This window comes from Leptosomus discolor, chromosome 2, assembly GCF_034619465.1.
Source record: "Leptosomus discolor isolate bLepDis1 chromosome 2, bLepDis1.hap2, whole genome shotgun sequence".
Taxonomy (NCBI): domain Eukaryota; kingdom Metazoa; phylum Chordata; class Aves; order Leptosomiformes; family Leptosomidae; genus Leptosomus; species Leptosomus discolor.
In genome coordinates this window covers 39,854,016-39,874,135 of record NC_141392.1, presented here as the reverse complement: position 1 = coordinate 39,874,135, position 20,120 = coordinate 39,854,016, and the positions used below count along the sequence as shown (strand labels likewise).

The 20,120-nt window shown below is 41.8% G+C and overlaps 1 protein-coding gene across 2 annotated transcripts; it reads left to right on the top strand.

Annotated features, from left to right (window-relative positions):
* The first annotated feature begins 5,972 nt into the window (after window positions 1–5,972).
* DESI2 (desumoylating isopeptidase 2) lies at window positions 5,973–19,648 on the top strand. 2 transcript variants are annotated; one of them, XM_086460937.1, is made up of 5 exons: window positions 5,973–6,011; window positions 13,928–14,000; window positions 15,870–15,963; window positions 16,688–16,829; window positions 18,631–19,648. In XM_086460937.1, exons 1-5 carry the CDS (start codon window positions 5,973–5,975, stop codon window positions 18,862–18,864), a joined length of 582 nt encoding a protein of 193 aa, XP_086317063.1. In that variant the 3' UTR covers window positions 18,865–19,648. The 2 variants fall into 2 exon arrangements, with proteins under 2 accessions (XP_086317063.1, XP_086317064.1); XM_086460938.1 differs by lacking the exons at window positions 5,973–6,011; window positions 15,870–15,963 and having other exon boundaries at window positions 16,690–16,829.
* The last annotated feature ends 472 nt before the right edge of the window (window positions 19,649–20,120 follow it).

The following is a 20,120-nucleotide window of genomic DNA, read 5'->3' as shown; positions in this document are numbered from 1 at the left end:
CTTGCTTGAACCAGCAGCACAGATGTCAGATGGAAAACGGCGAGGACTGCCTAACGCACTGCCGTTTCTGCAATGCTTCCTGCTTGTACTAAGCTTATAGTAAAGAGAACAGTGTTCAAACTTTTTCTAAGCTCTCTCAAAGCCATAAATGTTCCCTCGTATCTTGATGTTTGCAGACACACAGTACATCCTGTTTAAATCTCCACAAGCCCTGCTGATACTGCTGGGACGACCTTTATAGAAAGTGCTTTTTCCAAGGCAAAGGACATAAAAACCTGTATTTGCATGCTTGAATGCTCACAAAAGTTGACTTTACTGCAGAAAAAATAATTGTAACTGCAAATATACTAAAAATTGACTAGGTACTTAATTTTGATTGTTACTTAAAACTTTAGAAGGTTTTGAATGATGTTAAGAATTTAATAATTCTAATCTGTTTATCGAGAAATTTTTCATTAAATATGTAAGGATGGGTCATTCTGGGCACTGGACAGTTTCGTAAGATTCTCTGGTTTTGCTCTCAGCTGTGAAAATAACCTAACAGGGCTTTTTTATGTGTTTCGGTTTTTGTGATTTAAAAGCATTCTTTGCAGTCCATCCATATGGTGTAACTGAAAGGTAACGGCTAGTAGAGATTTCTAAATATTATTGTTATTTAATAGATCAAATTATTCTTATAGTCTTATTTTATTATTTAATATTTGTGTGAAATAAACTTGATATTACAAAAGCATAAAGAGATCATGTGCTTGTTCTGTGCAGATAAAGGCAGAAGAATTTATCCATACATTTTTAATGACGCAGTTTCTCCAGAATCTCTATTTGAAAGCGAACCAGAAGTTTGCCAGCCTGTCACGCCTCACTTGCTGTAATCCAAGTGTTCTTACGAGATCCACAAAGCTAGACACATCCCTTGCAACTGCCTAAACTCGTTTGTAGCCATTAAGATTAGTCTTGCAAAAATCAAGTTTCCACAGCCTCCTGGTAAAAATACAGGATTAGTGTGGATGGAAATACAAAAAATTGTAACATTATCCCATTGGTACTTCTCCAACATACCCAGAAACTTCAGAGGATTGCTTTAGCCACGCTTACAACTTACTTGACTAGGTGAAAACTGTTCAGAGATACTACTCAGATCCCAACCTGCAGGCCTCAGCCTGGTAAAACAGTAGGTACTACCTTCCTGCTTCTCATTCCAGCTTCTGTGGTATTTTTTTTCTGTGTTCAGTACAAAAGATACCTGAAGTTGCTTTTTAAACCAAACGAACTTCTAAGGATCCCAGTACAGTCACCTCTTATTAGGAAAAGGCTTTATTCTTTTTCCCTAATCAAAGGAATTGCCTTTGACTGAAAAAGGACATAATTTAGGTACTCCTATTGGATTCTGAATTGTTACAACCATACAGATTGAAAGAAATCCCTAATAATTAACCAAATAAATATTGTCATGAGTTACTGTACTGAGTCAATGCACTGGTGTGAATCCAAGACATTTTTGACTAATTACGGCAGGAATCTAAAAAGTAATTGTATTTTAATCCTATTTCATTTGCGTTTCAGGTCAGATACACCTAGAATTACACTCTACTCAGTCATCATGCTCTTCACCTTTTTGGTCATCCTCATCATCAGCTACAAATACACTAACACACTAATATTACTCAGCTTTCAACAGAACTAGAGGAAGACTTAAAGACCGGTATCTTACTATCTGTCATACTAATGAGAATCCATAAAACAAACTGTCAAAATATGGTGCCATTTTAGACAACTGAAATATTGTTTGTTAATGTTTTCATAAGAACTTTTTGTATCTCTATAATATAATGTACTTAGTTTCAAGTATAAAGGCATGTTATTAAATACAACTTTAACCGATCTGTGAGTACAGGTCAGTGGTGGCTAACAGCTTTTAACAGACACCTTTCAAGCTGAACTAAGTTACGCTACAGTTGTGAGCCTCATGCTTGGGTTAGCCTCACCTTCTTATGGCTTTCACTGACTTAGCTAAGCTATTAGCGCATCTTTTCAGTGTGAAATCTGCTTAAAAAAATACATGCAAAATTTCCACTCTATCCAAGGTGCTGCAGCCAAGTCAGTTCCCATAATGAGCAGCACAGTCCTTGGAGGGAATATTATATGTTCCTGAAGATTTTTTTTTTTACACTGTATGTTTTACTTCTTCTTTAACAAATATTAATTCTCTCTTTAAAGTACATATTTCAATTATATATCCTCTCAGGCTTATTCTCTCTTTCAATATACAAATCTAAGGGTTACAATACTTATTGCAGTAGTTAAGCGTCTCACTTGAATCTAGTTTTTCATTCCAGCTGAAGACACTTTTGCACTTACAGCCAGAATCTTCTTATTGGCAAGTTAAGATACCTTGTAAAGCTTATACTGTTAATGGCAATTGTTCTTTTTGCCCTAAAATAAGTTTAATAAAGCTCCATAGGTAAATAAATGGTTGAACATCTCATAAGGACAAGAGAAAATTACCTCGAGTTGCCTAAGGGAAGGTTTAGATGGGACATTAGGAAAAATTTCTTTACTGAATGAGTGGTCAAACATTGGAACAGGCTGCCCGGGGAGATAGTGCAGTTACCATCCCCGCAGGCGTCAAAAAACATGTAGATGTGGTGCTTAGGGACATGGTTTAGTGCTGGGCTTGGCAGTGTCAGGTTAATGGTTGGGCTTGGTGATCTTAAAGGTCTTTTCCAACCTAATGATTCTAGGATTCTATGACTCTATAATCACTTTATTTGATATTCTCAAGTTTATGAAAATTTTCATAAAACTATAAAAGCTGTAGAAATCTGGCACAAAGAACACATGAGCATTTTAATCAGTTGTTACTGATTCATTTTGCATGATTCATATCCCATCTATTTCAGTACAGCTTGTACCAAGACAGAAATCAAAAAAAATCAGAAATCAACCCTGAAACTTCACCTCCAGTGAAAACAGCCTGTTCCTACTGAACATTAAGTCGGTTTTCCCTTAAGAGAAGATGGTCCCATGGGCTGAAGCATAGATGAGAGCCCTCCAGTTCTTTCTGGAGAACATTTTCACACCTGTGTGTGCATATGCCAAATGCAGGAGACACACAGGAGGCATGGTAGTAACATCTGTGTGGGGTGCCCTGCATCTCTCTGTGAAGCTAAGGTGCCTTAACCTTCTCTCGGTTCTCTTTCATGGCTGAAAATTGGTGCTTCTCTAATCTTGACTATTTCTACACCTTTGAAAACTAAACAGACAATGTCATTTCCCACAAAGACAAGAAACCAGACTGCTCTTTAAGAGTATTTCTCCCATACAAGAATAGGAAAATGTTATGGCATAAAACAAATGTAGTACAGATTGGCAGACAATGATTTTGGTTTGTGTTCTTCTCTGAGATTTTCTGTGTTCCTACTAAGGGCTCAAGCACCTTGGCTTTCAATTTTACAAGGCAGAAGTCCCTGGGTTCACACATTAACCTTCTTTTGTGGTAACAGTGCTCACTACTGCTCACTGCCCCTTTACCAAATTGCCAAACCAATCTTAGTGTCTTGAGTATCCCCATACCATACTTCCTCACTCTCCAAACTACTCAGATAAATGCAAACTGCTACAAAACATACCATGTAAGGCATAACTTTTTGCAGTATTCACACATGCTTAACATTGCTTCTGACATCCAGCTAATCACAGTCTTTTTGCTCAAAAGGATTTTCCTGTCTTTTGCAGATAACTGCACAAGAAGATAAAGTGCATCACCGAGGAAGTCAAAGCTGTAGTATTGTGTTACTACTCTATGCAGTAAGTCTAATATTTAAATGCCAAAGTTCTATTTTGAAGTCAAATAAATGACACTTTGGGGCTTTACTCTTTAGCTTTATTCACATAATATGAATTTTCTCTCTCTCTCTCCTGTCACTACAAGCTAGAAGCTATGTCTTCCTCTCCCTTTTCTTCGCAGTGAATCTTGTAGACAGGCAACGAACAGGACAGAATGAAGACTAAGTGATTCACTAGAAGTCATTCCATTTAAGGTTTTTGACCCCTGCAGTTTTTAAGATATAATCGTATTTACCCCAGCATTCCCTGATACAAGAAGCAGCTTTTTTTTCCCCACAAAACTTTTCAGTTTAATAACTACCAGCTTGTTTCCAAGCTGCCAGCCCAAGGTGCAGATGAAGAACATGACCCAAAGGAGTTACGGACATCCTGTCCACAGGTTTACTGTTTCACTGGCACAGTAAGGCATTAGTACCAACAGTCTTCATATGGCTAAGATGAACCCTGGGTTCATACACCAGTCTCTCAGGTGTATGAGACCTGAGAGCCAAACCAGCAGCCAAACCTCTGGTAGGTTTTTGCAACGATACTAGTTTCCTCTAACCAAAGATTTCTTCCCAAAGTAGAAAATAAACTGATAGTTTTTTTAACTGCCTGCATCAGCTGTGCTGTAGTACTGGAGGGACAGAGCTGTTCTGCACCCAAAATGGAGCCCAGGGTGCTGAGCTCAGAAGACAAGAGGAGTTTTAGCTGAGAAAGGGGCCAAACATCTAACACCTAAATGCCTGCGCCCAGACATGATAGTGGAAGCCAGAATAGTCTTGGGCTGATACACCCTCCTTCCTGCAGCACCTTCATCTCAAGGGCACATCCACAGCCTGTTGCGAGCTGCACCTTTCTTAACACACAGTAGTTTCTTTACTGCGCTTTATAGAAAGCAGCAGTAGTTGTCTTTATAAGGCTAGATCTGCTGGAGGAGAGAAAACATCCTTTCTCCCGTTGATGCTTTTACCAACCAGATTTTTGGTTTGCTACTGCTTGACAAGGTTCTATGTAGGTTTACCTCATCGCCAGGTTACAGGACAAGGTTACTACCGAAGGTGTTTGCAGCCTTAGAAGTGGCCATGCATTCAGCAGTATCCACGCGTGGGTCATCTGCCGGCCCGATAGGCTCAAATGCTCCCTCTGTAACGCTAGCTCGAACTCCTGCTCTTCACTGAACAAAAACATAAAATGGCGGCGCTGGGGACGCTCCCCACACGGCCCGAACACAGGCCTTCCCGCCCCTGGACCCTCAGAGCCCTAGCGTATGTGGGCCTCATGACCCCATCAACCAGGGCAGCCTGCCAGCGCCCAGCAGCGGTAGACCGCGGCGGTGCTCGCTCCGGCACGGCCACGGGCCTGCCCGCCTCCCGCCCGCCCGGTCCCGGTCCCGGTCCCGGTCCCGGTCCCGGTCCCCGCGAGGGACGCGCAGCGCCCGCCCGACGGGCCTCACCGGCGGCTCGGCAACCCGAGCCCGGACGCACCGGGACTCTCCGTCGCCCCAGAGAGACGGAAAGCGCCCTGCGCGCGCCCGCCCGCGCGGTGGAAATCCCACCGCCACCACCGCCGCCGCCCCGGGGCCGCGCGCAGCCGGCCGCGAGGCGGCGCTCGCCAGGCCGGGAGCCGCAGTCCTGCCCGCCGCGCTGCGCGCCGGGAGCTGTAGTCTCTGCCATCCCGCTCCGCGCCGAGGGTGGGGGCGGGCTCGAGCGGCTCCATTTTGCGCCCATTGGAGGGGCTGCCCGGCCGTCCCGCGGCCCCGGCGCCAGGCAGGGCGCCAGCCGCTGCCTGCGCCTCTCCCCCGCCCTGACCGCCGCGCCGCGCCTCCTCCCTCCTTCCCGCCTCTTCCCTCCCGCCGCCACCGGTACCGCCGGCGCCACCGGGGTGGGGCCCGCGCCCGCTCCCCCGCCGCGCCGCCTGGCCCCCGCCGCCGGCCGCGGGCTGAGCGCGTCTCCCGGGGGCGAGGCCCCGTCCCTCCGCGGCGGCGGCTCCATGGTGCCCGCCGCCCCCCCCCGCCCCGCAGCAACAGGCAGGACGAGGAGGAAGCGGCCCCCGGGGGTCCCCACCGCCCCGCCGCCGGCCTGAGCAGCGCCGCCGCCGCAGCCGGAGCCACCAAGCGGGCGGGGGGCGCCCGCGGGCCGCCGGCGATGGCGAACCAGCTGGTGATCCTCAACGTCTACGACATGGTGAGCGCCCAACCCGGCGCCAGGGGCCCGCCGCGGCGGCCAGGCCTGGCCCGGGGCCGTTGGCGGCAGCGCGGCCCCGCACCTGTGGCGGCGGACGGGGGTGCCGGCCGCCTCCCGGGAGGGCCGCGGGGGCCTGGGCGCGGAGCGTGCGGGGGTGGGTGGGGGGCAGCGGGGAAAGTTTTCCTGCCGTTCCCCTGCCTGTCCCCGCGTGAGTTGGTTCCGTGGGCTCCCGCCCGTGGGGGCGGTGGAGCAGGAGAGATAACGAACCCGGGGCGGGGGCGTTAATTTAGGAGGTGTGTCGATTTCTACAGATCTCTTGTGACCAGCAGCAAAAGTTTGCTGTAGTGCCGGGCCAGGTCTTTCAGTGACGGGTAGATCCGCTCCCTGTCGCAGGGGAAGCTCTTCCCCTGCCCTGCTGTGAATGAATAGCGAAGTGTGAGTTTCCCCCAGGTGTCGTTCCTCCTCCGTTATTGCCCCTAGGGCTCAGCGGGGGGGGGGGGGGGGGGGGGGGGAAGGCCCTGCCTTTCCTGCTCCTGAAAACCATAAAAGTGGCTGATTTTCCGACAGGATAGCAGTTGGGGATAACCACTATCTCTGTAGGGTTAAGAGGTTATTTTTTTTTTTTCACGCTGTGTCAGTAACGCTTTTTTTCTAGACCAGAATTTTTGAACAGTTTTGGTATAGCTGCAGCTTGGTAGAAATGAAGGAATTGCTCCAGCTTGATTTGCAGTCCGGTGAGCTCACTTTCCTTCCCTTCTGGGTGATCTTGCTGTGACACCTACAGCAACTGTTGTACTGCCTTACGTTCAGCTGGAAGCTGCTCAAATAATGCCATGGTAACAAATGAGGTGTAAGTACCTGTATAGAACAGGAGGTGTGGATAAGTAATACTAAGAAAATATCCATTAATGCGTTTCAATCACTGGAAATTAGAACAAGTAGCTCTAGTTCTCTGACCACATTTTGAGTCTAGTGATAGAAGGCCAGTAAGATTGACATCTAGCTTCAGGTAACTGTGTTTGCGTTATTTAATTTGGTTTTGGATAGGCTTTCCTACCACCGCCGCCATTTAAAAGTGAACTTTTGGTGTTTTAAAAGGGTTAAGGTGTATAGTGTAGAGTCAGAGACTGTTGGCAGAGAGAAGATGCAGCTTGTTTGCTTGGGAATACTCAGGCTCTAATGCCAGAATATTTAATAGCAATCAATAGGGAGCTATCTGGCATGAAATTAAATTTATATATGAGATTATATGAACTAGCCTGATTATTTTCTTTCACTCTAATACTTACCATAGAAATCAATGTCCCTGTTAAAAGACTTATTTTTTCTCCCCCCCCCATGTCTGAATTCTGTTTTCCACTGATATAACCTGTTACTTCTACTTTATTTTTCTCCTTATTGTAGAGAACGAGGGGAGACAGGAGCAGTCTGCTCGCTGTGATTTTTTTTCTGAGAGGGGAAAAAGAATTGAGGTTTTTGCTCACCTGGTTGAGCTCGTATGTGATGCTGATACGACAAAAAGTCATTGTGCGTTATACTAAAGGAGGGAAGGGTGCTCTGTGGAGTGCATATGTATGCTTTCTCTGGACTACGGTTAAAAAATACATGTTGGAGAAGCCCTTCTACCATGAAAAGAGATGGTTTTACATATATTAACTATAAATATTTGTACAGAGAAAGAAGTAGGACTTCAGTTTCAGGACTCTTACATAAGATAGTATCTTTGAAGTCAAGGCTTGACGCACTTCTGAGTCACTAAGATGGAAGATCCATGTTCTCACGAAGACTTGCTTAGCTGTGCAAAGTGTCGCCTGGGCCCAGTTCAGAGGCAGGCTGTGAAAACTAACAGAATGGACTGTCTCCTGTGTAAGTGCCTGCCTGGAACGTTAACGCCATGGCCTCTGTGAGAAACTCCATTCTCGCTATGATGATAGCGTTGGTGGGGTGTGACTTTGGCATGCCTTTTTTCTTTTTTCTCTTGTGATAGTCTCCTGTTTCATTCACGTGGTTCTCCTTCATCTCTTACTCCTTAGATTTCTTTGCTGCAACCCATATCCTTTTTTTTTTTTTCTCGAGAGTTGAATTACTGTGATCAGTTTTACTCCAGCCATCCTAGGAAGGCTGACAGTTGACAGGAGGGAAGGGGAGAAAAAAAGTAACAGGAAGGCTGTGCTCATAAAAACAAGTGTCATACTTTTCCTTAGGACATGTTGGGGACTGATAGTTGTCCTGTTGTGATTAGTGGGGCTCTGCCTACATGAAGAAGTAGCGTAGTCTCTAAAGGCACCATCTGTAGAAGGAACTTAGTGTCCAAAAGAAGCGAGCAAGCACATTTATTTGCAGAAGTTTGAACACATCTAGGGGTGGCTTTTTGTGCATTGGTCTGCAGTTGTAGTATTTGTTAAAGCTGTGCATCACCACAAATTATACATAGCGTAAGATGAGACCACTAAGCAGAATATTTCTGTATCCTACTTCATCTGTGTTTGTTGTTGTAGAACAATGTCTACATTATTTGACCATTAGAGAAACAGATTTCCTTTAAACTGGAAAGAAAGCCTGGGGTTCCCACAGTGTCCAAAATTGTCAGTGTACATCCTGCCTCGAACTCTTCTGCTAAACGATGTCTTGGTCCATTTTAAACTTGTTTGAAGCAGGAGTTTAAACTAAAGCCTCACTTTTCATGTTGCATAGCAGTTACATTACAGCGTGTAGACAACAACCTGAAATCAATGACATTGCGTTGTCTGGGGGCATTAAGAGTCAGGAGAAGGGAAGATTCTTTCGTAATAGCTACTTTGAAGTTCTGTTTATTCATCAAATCCTGCCAACTGTGCACTGAGGCACTAGCAGATTTACTTTTTGCTTCTGACGTTTTGTGTTGCTTGGAGGTGGGTTTGGGTTTTTTTTAATTTAGGTTTGGGATTGGGGTGTTTTGTTTCTCTTTTGGAACAGTCACCTGGTTGACAGAATCAACACTACTATAATTGCAACACTTGTATGAACAGCTTTATTTTAACCCTAGCGCTAACTGTAGCTTCCTTTCCCAGACAGCTGCTGAGGTATACAGGGGAATACAGGTGACCTTGCTACTGTTGAAACTCCTTACAGGACTGAGTTGGTTGGGTTTGGAGCATATACCCTTCTGTTGTCCTTAGCGCTTGAAAAGCTGAAAATCTTTGATAAAACCAAAGGGAGAGGAGGGGTGCATGTGTTGTACAAGAAAGTGGACCTTCAGGTATTGGTAACTTTACAGAGGGAGAGAAGCTTAAGGGCATATTTACATGCTGCAGATTTGAAAATCTTTTATGATCATTAAAAGGATTGAGTGAAGACCTTGATATGTTATGTTTTGAGAACCAGAGTACTTTATAGTTTCATTTTAACTAACTGCTATTTTTAGGAGTCTAGCCTTTTTGTGCCCGAAGTAGCATCCTATTTTTTCCCTTGTCAAATAAGGCTGTAACAATCTAAAGTATTAACATAAATGAAAGCTCTGAAGAAAGTAATTAAGGTATTTTTGAAGCACTGGGATTAGCGTTTTTCTTTCATTTCAATGACACGACTTTACTGTGCTGAAAGAAAAAAAACTTCTCTTAATATTTTTCATTCTGATAGTTGCATTAAACACGAATTCCTGTTCTACAAGACTGACTAATTGCAAAATATTGAGGATATGGGATTGTGCTGCTTCCATACATTCTACTATGGCAGAATTAATATGAGACTAAATGAAGGGAATCCACATTGTATAATGGAAGCAAGGATGTAGCTTTTGGGGATCAGTTTGGGATTCCAAAGCTGACAGCATGTTACTGAACCAGCAAGCTATATATGCGCGTATGTGTGTCATTTAGTTTACAATTTATTTACAGTTTTTATGTTGTAGGTCATATATAATCGTTTCAGCTGTAGCCAAATTCAGTGTATTTGAAGTTGCATTTGTCCTGCTTTTTTTTTTTTCAGTGAGATAAAGCATTTGGTTCAATGAGAAAATGTGACCAACCTTCCAATAGCTGATCCAGATTAAGTAATAATTAGATATAATTACTGTTCCTAGGGGGAAAGTAATTCTGCCTTACTGAAATTCTTTTATCTTCAATTAACCTACTCTGGTCTTACTAGAAATATTAAGTGAAGTGCCAGCTTGCTTTAGGCACTTGTTCCAAAGCTGCTAACATTTGTTTAATTTGCCACCAGTGCTCAGTTTTTGGAGTCTAGTGAGCCCTGTGTGTTTAGGTGCCAGCAGTAAGAAGATGCTCATACTTGAATAGCACTGGACTTGCTGAACACCTTGTTAGGGCAGCTTTCCATCCCGTTCTGCGCAGGTTGATGAAGAGGGTTGGCCACCCGCTTTTCTGCCCTCTCCCTGTAGCTTGCATTAGGTTTCAAGGAGTTGTGGGAGGGGAGGAGTGTGAATAATTTTTCTCTTTTTCTGCCTGGTGACAAACTATGCTTTATTACTTCCAGTGCTTATGGAATATCGTGTGTAACTTTTGTTCCATTTTCAGAGAGCAGCAATAACCTTGCTTGGCATTAACAGATCAAATGCATATGTGATATGTAGTTTATTTGGAATTCAGAGGCCGGACCCAGAGTTTGCTGACAGAATGGCTCTTCAGGAGAGGAAAGGCTAGAGCACCAGGGACACTGTCTAGCTCAGTTCTAGATTAGGTTGATTTGGATACACTTTCTCATTAGGCAAACATACTACTCTCTTCCTGTACTGACAAACTGTATGTTGAATGTGCCTACGATTTTGACTATAAATATAAACCTAAAATTATTTTGAAATGGTCAGCTGGTAAAGTGTGGGATAGGATTTGCTTCAGAACTGAAACAGGTTTGTGTTTAAGTAGCTCTTCCATTTTCCTGGGGCCTTTGATTTCACTTCAGTGAACAGAATCTATTTTTTAATGGTCACAAACGCATTAAGTTAGTTGGGTAGTCTTAACGTTGTTCTCCTTCCTTCCCCTCCTCTTGTTTTCTCCCTATTCTATGTCTTTCTATACAGACTAAATCTAACCCAGTGTGTTTCTGGATGTAGCTTGATCTGAAAAGTCTAGTTAGATACATACGTACTAGCTCTGCTCTTCTTGGGGGGTGGGAAGGAAGGAATAGACCTTTAACTAGACCAAGGTGATGATTTAGTATAATCATCTGTAACCCGCTAGCTAACACTACAATGCATAAACAAAGTCAGAATTAAAGCAAAGTGTAAAGTTTAGTCTTAAGCAAAATTTATCCATAGATCTCAATGATCCTTAGCTTTAAATAAATGTAAGGAGCAAAATCTGTCTTCTGTGAATTCATATTGACAAAATTTCTCAAAACTGACTTGTCTAAAGAAGAGAACATTAAATACTAAGCATCTTGTTATCCAGATAGTTGTTCGTATCCTATGTCTGCTAGCACAGTTGTGAATTCTCAGCTATAAAAGCAATGTGGTGATGTTTGGCAACTGCTAGTAACTGAATTTGAGGGACCATTTCTTTTTGGTTTGATGCTACTTAGAATAAGGATGACTGTAAAAGCCAAATCCATACATATCTAGCGCCTGAAAATTTGTAACTTTTGGCCTGGCTTGCTCTTTTTCTCATTTAACTTGTTTTGTTTTTCATAGCTTCTCAGCCCAAAGTTTAGTATATGTCACGGTTTGAGACTGGGCTGGCCACTAACGAATGACAGATGCTCTCTACTAACCCCTCTCCCCTCCCAAAAGGGAAAAGGAGAGAGAACAAGGGAGAGAGACTTTACGGTTTGGAAAAGAAAACTAAAACAGCTTTAATGAAACAATAACAATAAAAGAAGAGATAATGATAAGAATAAGGAAATAATGAAATATATACAATATGTACAAATAGATCAAAACCAGTACCAAACCCAACTCTTCCCACCCTGATGACGATACGTCACCACCGACACTTCAGGGCTGGCACTGGGGCAGTCCCAGGCTGGACATGACAGCAGACAGGGACAGGACGCAGGAGCTGGACTCAGGCACTGGATTCAGGGATGCACGGATCAGGATCGATGACAGAAGAACAGACAGAGTCCTCCTCAGATGTTGGCCATCGAAAGAGATTGACCCTCGTGATCCCTCAGCTTTATACTGAATATGACGTATATGGGATGGAATACTCTGTTGGTCAGGTTTGGATCACCTGTCCAGTTCTCTCCTCCCTGCAGGTGTGACCTTTGTCGTGCTTGCGACCCTTTTCACTCCCGGCACCCCAACATGGGGTACAAGATTTAGCAGTGACCTTGGTCGCTACAAGAACAAGTATAAGCAAGGGCCTCTCTGCATACCATTCCTTGGTACGAAGTATAAACATCAGGCCTTATCACTGCTAGAAGCAGTCACTGTCTGGAAAAACATGCTGCTGTTTCAGAAAGTGCCGTTAGTTAGAAGAGACTTAGCTGAAAAGTTAAAGCACTAAAGCAGAATTAGTTCTGGTTTAGCCCAAACCAGGACAGTATATAATTTTTATTGGGAGAAAATGGCCTTCAGAAATGCCCATTATATGCCATAATGTTTGTAATGGCCCTGTAAATTATATACTGACTCCAGGTAGCACACCTTAACATGTGACACCTGCAACCTTTTATATTTTTATCATCAGTTGTGCTGTTTTAATAGTGACTTCACATCAGAAAGCACTTAGTATGTCCACAGGTTGTGTAAAGAAGATAGCTTCTTTTCCTTTGTATTTTGCTAAACAAATATTAATTTGCTGGAGGTACTACCTTGTCCTGCCTGCCAGCTGACTTTTTCAGGTCTGCTTTGTCGAAGCTCACAGGGGTGCCCTTTGGGACCAGATGACCTGGGAGGAAATATCCCATTACTGGAGTAATTGACAAAATAATGTTTTCCTTGTATTTTTGGGAGGGTTTTTCTTGCTAGCCAATTTCAGTTTGAAGGACACAGCTGGCGCTTTTTTTCTTTTAATCTTTTGTTTGAGGTTCCAATTATGTGTCACTTGAAAATTTTTACTGCTTGGAGACTGATATTTTGAGGGTGGTGATGTAGCCAAGGAAAGATAGTAATTTTGAGGTTTTCCCTTTCCAGAACTCTGTGTATCTGTAAGGTCTTGAGGGTAATAGTTAGCTCCTGATAGGCACTTGCTGCTGCTTTTGAAAAAGAAAAGAGAAAGTGCTAAGGGGAGGTTTTTTCTTTTTTTTTTTTCTTCCCTTTTTTTCTCTCTTTTTTTTTTTTTATTACCACTTCCTGGTTTCCTTTTGAAATGCAGCTATTATCTGTTGGCTACAATAGAAATGATATATTGGAAACAGGTGTTAGACCTGTGCAAAAGACTTACACCTGATGTACGGAGACACATACATCAGGAGTCTGGAGAGAGCTTAGTCTCTTGTATGGTGACCACCAATTGAGCTTTCAAAGACAAAATATAGTAAGGTAATTTCAGCCTGTCTTACATAGCTCTGAGTGTGACTTGCGCTCATCAGGTCATAAGCAAAACTGTGGTCATTGCTATAAATGACACTTGGTGTGTGTATATTACAGTCCTACATTCTGATGTTATTTTAAAAAAAAAAAAGTGTTCCTGCAGAATTGCTGCCATTGATTCTTGAATGCATTCCACCTAATGGAAAACTTTACAACTTGTAACTTGTTGACAAACCAAAAGTTGATCTGGATTTATCCCAGGTACGATCTCCTTGGTTGACAGACATTGACAGCCCTAGGTTCTACAACGTAGTAGAATTAATTCACCGGGTACAGTTGGGGAATTTTAACGGCATGTTCTGTTCCCATAAAATGGTATGTGCAGTTTCACTCTGGTAGGGTTTCATGCTTATGATGTGGGGGACAAATACATGTCAGTCTGCTGTCAGAAGACAAATCTGTATTGGAAACTGATTGGAGTCTTTTTTGTTTTCTTCTTTCCTTTTAGTATTGGATGAATGAATATACTTCTTCCCTTGGAATTGGAGTGTTCCATTCAGGTATAGAGGTGTATGGCCGAGGTACGTACAAGAAAAACATAACTTACTCTTTGTTCTGGTAATGCTGTTATTTAAAAAACATTTTTCAGGTAGTGAGGGAAGTCTGGCTCCTGAAACCTGTTCATTAGTTTTCTTTTAAAGTTCTCTTATCTTCTGCCTCTGGAAAAACCCTTGGATACGAATAATCCGGTAGTCATCTTACATTCTTGTGTAAAGCTATGCAGCTATGAAAAAGTGTGCAATTTATTCAGCTAGGAATAGAAAGCTTTATTTTAGGTTTTGAAATACCTGTTGTTACAATAAATTTATGCTTCATGTAAGCATGGTTGAATCATGTTTCCTTAGTATCCTGCTAGCGCTTAGTGCAAGGAGTTAATTTTTAACTATGGAAACAAAAGTCTGTTGCAGATGGGCACCTAAAAGTGCATGATGCTCAGGAAAAACTGACGGTTCCTTATTGGTAGCTTGGTTTGTTTTAAAGGGACATTTCTTTAAAGTGCAACCCGTGCATACTGCTTACAAAAGATAACTAGTGATAAATACAACAGTACATTCTAATTTTGCTAAATAGTTGTACTTTGGGGATGCAGCTTCCTGACTTGTTCAGGCCACTTTGAATCCCATTGCTGCCAGAAGGTGTTTCTGAGCATGCAGTAGCAGAGGCTCAGGTCCGAGGTGTTCCTGCCTAGCAGTACAATGACGCTCTGAAGTTATGCTGTTGCTAAAAGTAGTCCATTTAAAGAAGAAAAATCTACTTCAGTTCTTTTTTTTGGAATGTGTTTGGAGGTGAGGGGAAGCAGCAAAAGGTGTGGCATGCGATCCAAAGACCACACTGCACAGAGTTACCGTCAACTATAGATGTTTCAGCTACTATAATGGTCACATTGTAACTGTGTTGGCAAGTGTTATCAAAGCAACAAATTGACAAAATACAGTGCTTATTGTTAAAACTTTCTGGATTTCTTTTAATCCAAACCAGAAAGAGCTGACTCTTAATAGTGCTGTGCCTGAAAGCCAGTTCTTGAGCTGTGGCGAATACTTGTGCCTCCCTTCCTGTTCAGATTGTAACAGCTTTCTCATGTAGCAGGTCATACCCCTGCTAGAACAATGACTTGCATATTTCAAAATACATCAAACTTTATTTATTAATCTGTTGTGAAAAAGATTATCCACAAAACTGAATGCTAAACTTGGATGGTGTGTTATGAGTTTTGAGGAAGGGAAGTGTTGAAGTCATGCTTAAAGCTTTTTATTCCACTCTGGGTGTGGCATGCTGTGTTATCTCACAGACACAGAAGGACGCTAAAGCACACCATGATATTTTCATGTACTGTAAGTGCTTGTGCTACATGCAGACTTCAGATGCATGCACTGGTTTACTTGCTCAAGTTCTTTACTATAACAACACAGTTGAACTCTTTCAAACCAAGAAATTAAAAAACCTATTAGGCCACTACTTGCTGCCACACTTAAACCTGTAGTGTGCGCTGAATAGAAGCGCCATCAAATCTTTGAAGATGCAGTACTTTGAATCCCTAATCTATAAATATGTAAGTGGACTTGTAAGACAAGCACGTATAAAGAACATTGTTAAGATTTACAATTTAACTTGTAAATCCTCACTTAGACAATGAGAACAATATGTATTTACCATAAAGTTATTCAAGTTAAACCTGTACACTGATGTAGGAAACTTCCTGTCAGTTTTTACTGAGATTGACTAGTAACTAACAGAACTATTAATTTCCAGCTCCTTACATTTGTTACCCATGTAAATAAGATGTCTGGTTTCTAGCTTTAGATCCCTGTGAAGTGATCTTCCAGTTAGTGAGGGCTGCTGTTCTTTACTGTCGTACGCAGTTTTTGTTAAATCTCAGCTTTCTCTTTCAGAATTTGCCTATGGTGGTCATCCGTACCCTTTTTCTGGAATATTTGAAATTTCACCAGGAAATGCTTCTGAGCTAGGAGAAACATTTAAATTTAAGTAAGAAAGATACCTATTTTCTTGCTTTTGAGAAGGCATATTAAAAGGACAACTTGTTGCATTTAGTTTTGAAGATAGATATGTTGAATGATACTACAGGATTTCTGACTTTCTGAGAAATTAGTGTGTTTTCTCTACTTAGAAATGAAAGGTGGACAGAGGTGATGAGACAGTGAAGTGTCTACAGCAAAGAACATTATTTCTAGCATACCGTTAAATTCCTTAAATGTGTACAAGTTATGTGGACTTGTGGCTAGCTGTTGTTATTCATACAGTATATGCAAAGGAGTAACTTTTTCAAGATAGTGAAATTTTTATTCAAAGAAAAAGCTGACAAATGTTGTTCTTCAAGGTTTCTCCATGTCTCTTTGCAACTTTCTCAGTGTGATTGCCTTGATCCTTCCCTGCATCACAAGATCTTACTTGTTCTCAGTTGTCTCTTAGAAACAATATCCTTTGGAGAGGAAGGGAAGATCGCATCCAGTGTTTGTCAGAGTTAAATTGCAAAGAACTTAAGTGAGATACAGGTGGACAGTCGGCAAGAAAATAATCTTGTGATAAAGGTGAAAGTGGTGCTGTAAAATGGAACAGAATCAAGGTTATTCTAGGAGGGCAGAAAGATGTTGCCACCCACAGTAGGGTGATTTTTGAGCAATGTATGAACAGTAATCCACCTGTATCATGGAAGCCTGATCACCTTCTACTCTCTCTGTTTCTCTTCTAGAGAGGCTGTGGTTCTAGGCAGTACTGACTTTATGGAAGATGACATAGAAAAAATAGTAGAAGAGCTTGGAAAAGAATTCAAAGGAAATGCGTATCACCTAATGCACAAAAACTGCAATCATTTTTCTTCAGCTTTATCTGAGGTAAACAAACATGAAGGTCTCTAGAACGGTGCTTCCCAGGTGGCTGCAGAGCATCATCTCCTTCCTGTCCTTTGGAATGTTTGGCCTAATTTCCAACTTCCTATCTCTTACCTTGGGCAAATGTCACAGTTTTTCAGGTTTTATTTGTGCTTATGTCCAAAGCACGAGATTTTGTTGCCAAAAATGCTAAATATTGTTCTCATACATAGTTTGTGTTCAAGCAGGGGTGCATTCGTAATTGAGAGACCTAATAAATGAAGTATTAACAGGATTCCAAAATAATTTCACATGCCTCAGAGATCACTACTGAAGATAGAACCATATGTTATTTTTATCAGTATTTCCCCACAGAGCCATCACACTGAAAATAATCTTTAAAGTTATGACCTACTGTTAAAGAATAACAAAGGCATTGAAGTTGCACGAACAATATTAATCTTCTGCTTGAGAGGCTTTTGTCAAGTTATTGCTCTGCCAGCACCTGCATCCTGGTCATGGAGATACCTGAGTGGCTGTGAAAAGTATCTGACTGTGGAGTTGAATGGGCTTTGCTTTTTCCCCTGAGCTTTATTTTAACGTGATCAGAAAGGGTCAAGAATAAGTAACCTGGGACAAAGTGGGGAACGGCAGTTGTGATTTTGTCAGTAGTTAGCAATCTGTGCTTATCAGAATTTATTCTAATGTTTCATTGAAGCGCTCCAAAAAAGGGATGGCTATTTTTTCTGTGGTGTACTTCCATAAAATGTAATTTGTCTGGGTTTTTTTCAAAATAGTTAGTGGGACACTTATTGTATAGCCTGTGTTTTGTGTGGAGTGCGTGATCTTCCAGTGGTACTGGAAAATTTTGAGATGATGATTCATGCGCAACACCGGTACAAGTAAGTAGGGTAAGATACTGACAAAACGGTAGTTGGAATGAAGTCTGGCCTATATGGCCAGTAATCTTCAACCGCTTGGTCATGTTGTTTCTATTTTATGTCTTGTCCTATTTAGTGTTCAAATTGACCATGAAAATGGGGATATAATTAAAAGGTAAATGCTGCTCAGTTACAGCAGAGTAATGTTCCCATTAGCTGATTTTATCCAGATTTGCACTGGAGTAAGTGATACCAGCAGTGAACATCGAGGTAGTTAAGTAAAATAGCTCACTCCTTGAATAGTGACAATGAAACCGTGTAATGACTGGTGTACAGTAAAAACAAGTTTTTAATGCAACTTCATACATTTTTTGAGGAGTTGAAACCAGCTTTGCATTGTATTGCTTCTCTTGTTCCAGTGCACCTAAGTGTATGTGTGTTTGGCCTGTGTGACATCTTTTGCAAGTCATCAGAGGCTGTCGCAGTAAATAGCCTCAGCTGTACGCATAACGGTAGTATTGACACTGTCTTGACCCCTTAATTTCAGGGTGCTTTTTTGTAATTGTGAGATTTTTCCTGCAATTTCTGTTTCTGAGGAATTAGCAGTGAAAAGAAAGCATACCTTAACTCATTTCTCTGCCTTTTATAGAAGTCACTCAAAAAGACCAAGGTGGTTTGGCTTTTCGGGACTTCTTATAAAAGTGTAGAACCATGTGTCAAACTCTTACTGTGGAAAACAAGTCTCCTTGTGTGACTTGGGATGCTGCCTTTACCGATGGAGAGAGTTGCCTTAGTGCGGTAAACTCGAGCACTTCCTGTATGGCGTTTGTGATATGTAAATCATAAGGCTGCTGCAGCCTTTGCTGTTTATTTACAGTACTGTAGTTTTGTTACTGCTGAATCTGGAAGACAAATTAATCCTTTCTTTTCCCTTCCCCCCCTAGATTCTGTGTGGAAAAGAGATTCCACGATGGGTGAATCGCCTTGCCTACTTCAGCTCTTGTATACCGTTTCTCCAGAGCTGTCTGCCGAAGGAGTGGCTAACTCCTGCAGCCCTCCAGTCTAGCGTTAGCCAGGAGCTACACGATGAGCTGGAGGAAGCTGAAGATGCAGCAGCATCAGCTTCCTTGGCAAGCGCAGCATCTGGGTCTAGAACTGGTCGCCACACCAAATTATAAGTCCTCCTCCAAAGTAGCAAATGGTTTGAAATATGTCAGTTTAATCTCTCCAGCAATTGACTTCCTGACAGAACATGAGGGCTGACTCTAGAACATTGTTTTTATATGCAAAAAAGGCTCTCATCAACCCCTGTTTCAGCTCAGGATTATTTATGTAGTGAAAAGAATTGCTGGGAGAAAAGGGAAGGATTTTGTGTGAAGCCACCCTTTTCATTTTCACCTGTTTGGTAGACGTGGGTTAACTTAACATCTTGTATAAAGCAGAACTTAAATTATTTGTTTACAGTATTGTGTACTGCTGTTTACAAGTCCTGTAAGGACTCCTGCCACCATGGAAGAAGAGAGAATTGGAGTTTGATTTAACTGTTGGTATAACTCAAAAGCAGTGGTATGATGCTCTGGATGAACTTTGCCCTTTGTTTTCAAGATTTAAGGCAGGTGAATGTTAAATTTCTGAGAAATGCCAGAAACTGCTGAATACTGTAGATGCGAACAGGGTACTGTGCACTTAAAGTGGCTGATGTAAACAGGTAGATTCCAGGATGTAGGGAGACTGGTTTTGTCTAAGATCTGTTACTAGAAATATGACCTCTACATTAATGAAACTGTGGATTTTTGCACATATGAAGGGAAATTTCTGTCTCATTACAATGCACATCGATCCCTTTCTTTTTCTTTTTTTAACTCAGCCATGTAGTTGGCATCCTGTCTTCTGTCTATATTTACAGTCTACTTCAACCAGGATTTAGACATGTGAATATCATCTGTTGGAAGTATCAACAAATTTTTCACTGTTTGCTTTACTTGATTTCAAACTTGTATATAAAAGTTAGTACTTGTATTCTTTTATTTGTTTGTTTGTTTCATATAGTTTGGAGTAGTGTAATACAAGCCATTTGTGGTTGGGGAATGGCCTTGCTTTCTGCTGCTGATCTTGCTTCATTTGAGTTTGTAAACATTTGTGTCCTTTCTTTTTAGCTATAAATTACTGCCCAGTTGTGCATATCCGCACAAATTACAGAGAAATCCTAATTTATTTTCCCCACAGTGTCTATCTGTGGCATTAACTTTCTTGTCAGAGGTAATGAAGAAAAAAAACCTGAAAATTGCTTATGCACCTGCGTGTTTACACAGCAGAACCCACTAATCTGCACACGTAATTATATCTGAAAAGGTAAGAGATATTATTTTCTAAAACACAGAATTATGTTTGCTGGTAGATTATAATTAGAGCTAAATTATAATTAGTGATCAGA